The sequence below is a fragment of the Lagopus leucura genome, unplaced genomic scaffold, assembly GCF_019238085.1.
Source record: "Lagopus leucura isolate 7727_CA_CO unplaced genomic scaffold, USGS_WTPT01 Super-Scaffold_100081, whole genome shotgun sequence".
In the NCBI taxonomy this organism is placed as follows: Eukaryota; Metazoa; Chordata; class Aves; order Galliformes; family Phasianidae; genus Lagopus; species Lagopus leucura.
The window spans coordinates 256,802-263,342 of record NW_024962317.1 but is presented as its reverse complement, the minus strand read 5'-3'; the positions used below and the strand labels follow the sequence as shown (position 1 = coordinate 263,342).

The window sequence follows — 6,541 nt, the reverse complement described above, 5'->3', positions numbered from 1 at the left end:
GGGATGCACCGGGGGGATGTCGGTGCGTGGAACGATTCGTTCCAGGCACCGACATCCCCCCGGTGCATCCCCTGCGAGGGGTGGGGGTCCGGGGGGTGGGGGGGTCGGGACACGGGCGGTGCTGGGGACGGGGGGCTCTGCTCGTGGTGAGGGCGCCCAGCAGTCAGCAGTGGGGGGCTCGGGGGCACCGTAACCCGTGAGCTCCGCCCTATCGGTGGAGGGCTGCGCGGGTCCGGGGGTGTCTGGGGAGGTTGCTGCTGCCCTCCGCCCCGGGCCGGGTACCCCAACCCACGGGAGACGCTCGGGGCACGGGCGGAAGCGACATCTAGCGGGAACGCGTCCCGTCGCCCGTAAGATCGATATCCATGGCAACCCCTGGGCATCGCCCCGCCCGGCCCGGGTGCACCGGCAGAGCCAGGGACCCCCCCCGTTGGGGTGAACTGATGCCCATAGCGAGGTCAGAGAGGTCAGCGTGAAGTGCTCTCGAGCACCGTGCTGGGCCCGGGTCACCCCGGAGTGTCAGGAGCAATGCACGATGCTGTTTGCAATGCACGAAGCTGTTTGCAACGCGCGCAGCGATGCACGGTACGGTTTGAAGCACACAGAGCGATGCACGCTGCACAAACCCTTCCCCTGCCGTCAGACAGCTCTGCCCTGGCATTGCCCACTTTGTCCCCTCCGGTGTCACAGGGCAGCAAGGGTCTCAAATGCATCAAATGCATCAAACGGGAAACTCGTGCAGAAGGAGCCGCAGCTTTCAGAGCTGTGCGCACCTCTGCACTCCGAGCACAACAACCGCGGGGCTGCGCGGGCATTGCAAAGCCTCCCTTCGTGCACACGTACAGCACACAGGGCGCACGCACGATGCAGACACACGCACACGCTCCGCAGGGCTGCACGCACGGAACGCAAACACGGCACGGAACCACAGCTCCCAGCAGGCAGCGCCCGCGGAACAGACCGCCAGCAGAGGGCCCGCCCCCCCCCGCGACGCTGCCTTTCCATTGGTCAAAGAGCTGCCAATCGTCACGAGGACGGCGTCGGATTGGCCAGCTGGGAGAAGGGGTGGAGGGTGGGCTTCCTGTGGCCGCCTTTGCGCTGACCCCAGCATGGTGAGAGCGGGGTGGGGGGTGCAAGGCCGGGGGGGGGGGGGGTTGCATGGCTGCCCGGGGGAGGTGCATGAAGGGGAGGGAATGCTCAAAGGTGTGTGAACGGGCTGTCCCGAGGGGGTTACGTTGAGGGGGTTGCATGCTCAGGGTGCTCCGGTGTGGGTGAGTGCCTAGGGGTGTTGCTGGGTTCATGCTCCGGGGTGCATAGCCGAGCCTGTGCCGGGGGATGCACGGCCGGAGGTGTTGCATGGTGGGTGCATGGTCAGGGTGCATAGCCAAGGCTGTCCCGGGGAGTGCACTAGCAGGGGTTGAACATCCAAGTTGGGTCGAGGGGAGTCTGTGCTCAAGGGGTGCACGGCCAAAGGTGGGCTGCTCTGGGGGGCTGCATCTGGGGGATTGCATGCCCAGTATGCTCTAAAGTGACTGGTGCATGCCCAGGGCTGTACGCATGCCTGGGTTGTCCCACAGCCCCTTTGCTGCTGGGGGCTCCCCCGGCACGGAGGGGCTCCAGGCAGGGTTGTGGCAATGCAAACCCTGAACCATCCCCGTGCAGGCGGTGATGGGGGTGCAGGTGGTGGTGAGCCTGCTGGCAGCGAGCATCATGCAGAAGTTGGCCCCGCACTGCTCTTTCGCTCGCTGGCTGCTCTGCAATGGCAGGTATGCCCCCCCCCCAGCCCTTCATCCACAGGGTTTGGGGTAAACCCGGCCCCGCTGACTCCTGCTGCTGTGCAGCCTGCACCACTACAAGCACCCATCAGAAGAGGAGCTCCGTGCCTTGGCAGGGAAGCAGCGCCCCAAGACCAAGCGGGACAGGTCAGCACTGCAGACACCCAGTGGGGGTGGTGGGAGTGATGCCCAGTGTTGGGTTCTCCTTGAGCTGCCTGAGGGTACCAGGGGTCCCTGCTGTCAATGGGCTGAAGTTCAAGAAGGCTGAGTGCCAGTTCTGCACTTGGGTCACAACAACCCCCGTGCATCCCTACAAGGCAGAGCGATGGGAGGGAGCGATGGGGATGGGTCAGGTGGGACTTGGCGATCGTAGAGACCTTTTCCAACCTTCCTGATTTTATGATGAGGAGCTCCCAGACAGGGATGCACAACGCTGGGGGACGCGAGGCGCTCACCAGCTCCGTGCCCAGTTCCCCAAGCCCATCCCTTGCAGGAGGATGAATGGTGTGACAGATGACAAGCCGCTCTCAGTGCCCCGTGACATCGACCTGCACCTGGACACGTCCCCCATCACCGCTGTGGATGCTCTCGGTACCTCCCAGCGCCCTTCTCCCCCTGCACCCAGCCCCATTTGGTGACCCACAGTGGTGACATCTCCTCACGGCCCGCAGTGCTGCGCTATTTCCTGGAGTACCAATGGTTCGTGGACTTTGCCGTCTACGCCACTGCTGTGTATGTCTTCACCGAGGGCTACAGCTGCGTGGTGGAGCCGCAGAGGGAGATGAACCTCGGGGTGCTCTGGTGCCTGCTCACCGTCTTCTTCTCCATGTATCCTTGTGCCTGCTGCTGCTTTTTTTGCTCCTTTTCCTTTATTTTTTTTTTCTTTTGCAATGAAACGCCATTTGGGGTAGAAGATGAAAATTGATGGACTTACAAAGCTTTGCTGCTGAGCTGTGCCCAGCAAGAGCCTTCCCTTTGGGCCTAACGGCATGGATGGTGTGGGGGTCCCACTGGTGTGGGGGTTGTCCCTGCAGCCCCCCATTTCCTTGACAGCCCCCCCCTGCCTTCAGAAAGGTCTTCTTCATGGTGATGCGCCATTACTTCCGCTCAGAGGAGGGCGGCGAGCGCTCCGTCTGCCTCACCTTCGCCTTCTTCTTCGTCCTCCTGGCCATGGTGGTCCTGGTGGTCCGCGAGGACTATCTGGAGTTCGGCCTGGAGCCCGGTGGGTGCGGGGAGCCGGGGTGAGGTGGGCGGCCGTGGGCATCCACTGATGGCTGTGTGCTGCCCACAGGGCTGGACAGTGTCAGCAGCAACCTGGAGAGCATCCTGAAGCCGCGGGGGTGGGATTGGACGTGAGTTGATTTCAGGATGGGAAATGGCGGTTTATTTTTGGAGATTGCTTTGAAAACGGTGCTTTGTCCCTCTGTGACCCAAAGGACAGAGGGTCCCCCACAGCTCTGTGGGATTGGGGTCAAGCCGTTTCCCCGCCTTCCCTTGTTTTTCTGCAGGCTGCCCCTCGCCAAGCTGGCCTTCAAGCTGGGGCTGGTGGCCCTCTGCTCCTTCCTCGGTGCCTGCCTGACCTTCCCGGGGCTGCGCCTGGCCCAGACGCATCTCGACGCCCTCCGGATGGCAGCCGACAGACCTCTGGCCCAGTTGGGTGACACTGCGGTGTGGGGAGGGGGCATAGGAGCCGGGACACCCCTGGTTCTGCTGTGGTGGCAGAGAGTGAGGGGGGCCGGGAGAGGGAGGAGACGGGGACGCGGCTGTGCCTGATGTCTGCGCCACAGGGTTCTGCTCCATGTGAGTTTCCTGGCTCCGGTACTGGTGGTGGTGATGTGGATCAGGCCCATCTCACGGGACTTCCTGCTGCATGCGCCCATGGGCAAACAGACGGTGCAGATGTGAGTGGAGCACGGGGGGCAACGGCCATCCTCTGAGGGGAAACTGAGGCACGGGCGCACCTCGTCCCCATTCCTTCCCTGGGAGATTCCGGAGCGTGGGACCCCCCCAGCAACCCCGTCCTCTCCCCCCCACGCAGCCTGTCGGACTCAGCCTACAACACGGCGCGGCTCTGGGCCGTGGTGGGGCTGTGTGGGCTGCGCCTGGCGGCCACCCGTCCCCACCTGCAGGCTTACCTGTGCCTGGCTGAGCGCTGGGTGCAGCAGATGCGGAAGGAAGCGGGACGCATCGCCGCCGTGGAAATCCAGCGCAAGGTGCGTGCGGGGGGCCGGGCTGAGGGTTGGCTGTCAGCCACACCGCTGATGGCTGTCTGTGCACAGATCACGAGGATTTACTGCTACGTGCCCGTGGTCAGCCTGCAGTACCTGGGGCCCATCATCCTCACCCTGCACTGCGCGCTGCTGCTCAAGACGTTGGGTGAGTCACCGCCGGGCTCAGCTGCAGGGCTCAGGGCTGGAGACATGGGGACTGCCCCCCCCCCCCCCCCCCCGGCTACCGGCCCCTCTGCCCCACAGGGCACCACTCGTGGGGGCTGTACCCGGAGCCCCCTTCTGTCCCCATGGCGGTGGCCGCGACAGCTTCGCATCCTGGTGGTGAGGATGGAGAGGACGTGCGTGCGGCAGTGGAGCAGATCACGGGCGTGCTGGGCGGCATCCTCACCCCGCTCTTCTTCCGTGGACTCTTTGCCTTCCTCACCTGGTGGGTGGCCGCGTGCCAGGTCGTCACCAGCCTCTTCGGCCTCTACTTCCACCAGCACCTGGCCGTGTCCTGACTGGGGCAGCTGGGAGCCGTGCTCGTGTCCAATGCCTGTGGGGTGTTTGTCTTCGTCACCTCACTCCCACCTCGGTTGGTTTCCCTGCTTCCATGTGCCTTTGGGTCATGGGGATGCTCCTGCAGCCGGCTCTTGGCAGGATGGGTTTTATGCATCGGGGTGCAGCAGTGCATTGCCTCTCCCCTTCTGCCACCCATCACCGCTGTGCCTGTCCCCATTGCTCCGGCCCCATGCAGTGACATTAGAGCCAGGTTCCCACAGTGTGGTTTGCTGCTGCTGGCTCCAAACCGTTGCCCAAAGCTCTGCTGCCAGCAGGGATCCCAGCAGGGACTGTCACAGTGCGGTAGGTTTGGGGCAGCAGCCTCATTTCCTGGAACAGACTTTGGGGTTTGCTCTGCGTAGTTTGCCTCCCCTGGCTGAGTGTGTGTGTCTTTATAGGGTCTCTGCTCCTCCCAGCGAGGTCAGAGCTCTTGGGGTGGTCCCCTCTGCTTGGTGTGAAATCCTTCGGCCCAGCAGCTTTGACTGTTGGCTGTTTTAGAAATAAATAACCCAGAGCTCGTTTGATCATCCCAGTGCTGCTGCTTTGTGTTTTGCTGCCCCGAAGCCCCTCTTGGAAGTGCTCTGGCAGCAAGGGGTCAAGGCTTGTCCTGGGAACACAACCAGGCCAATATGGCTCTGCTCATCCCAGCGGGGTTAGGGGCTATGGGGTACACAGCCCTCCTGCAGCTCCAATGGGCTCCTGGAGTCAGCAGCACGGTGGGTGCTGGTCCAGCTGCATGTAAAAGGATTAGCAGGTCTGGGCTGCTCAGAGAAAGGAGAGGGGCTCTGATCCTATTTGATAGCCTTGTAATGGTCTTAATTCCCTCTTGCTAAGGGCCGAGATGAGAAAGCAGCTCTCTGCCCTGTGTTAACAGGGCTAATCCAGACAGCCTTCCTCCAGCAGTATCCAAACAGCAGAAAAATAAAGGGGAAATTCCCCTCTTGCAAAGGGATGGGAAAACCTGAGGCCGGAACAACACCCTGGATGAGCAGAAGGCAAAGAGAAATTGAGCTCCAGCAGCACTGTCACCAAGGAGCAGGGAAAGGTGCAAGGAGGGAGATTCCCCTAGGGCCGGGATGCAAAGAGGCTTGTCCCATTAAGAGCCAGCCCAACTGCCTTGATGGCTCATTTATCTAATTTTCCTGAAGCATGTGCAGGAAGCAGCCGGAGGCTGAGCTCAGGGAAGGCTGGCAGCAGGAGGAGGGTTGCTAAGGCCTGGGGTTGTGCTGCAGTCAGACATGCAGACAGTTCCTCCCCAGAGATCTGCCCAGACGTGACCCTCTCAGGCAGGGACAATGACTGATAGACTCGCCAAGAGCAGGAGACAGATCCACCAGCAATGAAATTGGGCCACATCAAATAAAATGAGGGAGCCCCCCATCTTTCTCTCCCTAGTATTATTTCCCTCCTTGTATCTTTGCTTTATTTGGGTGACGGTACAGACTGGGCTCTGCTCCACAAAGGGCTCTCAGCATAGAGGAGCAGCTGGGACCGAGCAGCTTTGTGCTGCAGAGGCTCTGCTGGCACCAGGATGCCCTGTTGTGACTGGGGTTGGCCTTGCATCACCCCTATTGCCATGGTGCACACCTACCTCCAGCTGCCAACGAGTTCCTGGAGGTCCTCCTTTGTGCCCCAGGGCAGGGAGGAAAGCAGCAAACCCTGCTCCCATCTCACCTGGGATCCCCTCGCTCCCACCCCAAGTGGGATCCCGTTGCCACCCTGAGCATTGCTGACCCCCAGTTCATTCTCTGCTCAGCAGCACAAACATGGATGGGGAAGCAAACCCCAAACCCCAATTAAGCAGAGGAGGAGATGTCAACCTTCACTTGCAGGATCGAAGCAGCAGCTGCAGGGAAGGTGGATGTGAGGGCTGTTGTTCAGCTCTGCCTCGGGCTTCCTGCAAGAATTGGCGCACATTTCGCAGCCTGTGGTGCCCAGTTTCCCCGGGGATGTAGCAGGGAGTGCAGAGGACTGCTATACAGGGCTGGATCCATC

The 6,541-nt window shown here is 61.9% G+C and overlaps 1 protein-coding gene across 1 annotated transcript; it reads left to right on the top strand.

Annotated features, from left to right (window-relative positions):
• Window positions 1-609: 609 nt before the first annotated feature.
• On the top strand, window positions 610-5,073 carry TMEM161A (transmembrane protein 161A). Its single transcript, XM_042887349.1, is given in 14 exon segments — window positions 610-860; window positions 862-979; window positions 981-1,112; window positions 1,663-1,766; window positions 1,842-1,922; window positions 2,269-2,366; window positions 2,447-2,603; window positions 2,846-2,997; window positions 3,067-3,127; window positions 3,284-3,427; window positions 3,563-3,676; window positions 3,814-3,988; window positions 4,055-4,151; window positions 4,250-5,073. Coding segments are annotated over 14 exon segments (1,941 nt in total). The 3' UTR covers window positions 4,507-5,073.
• The last annotated feature ends 1,468 nt before the right edge of the window (window positions 5,074-6,541 follow it).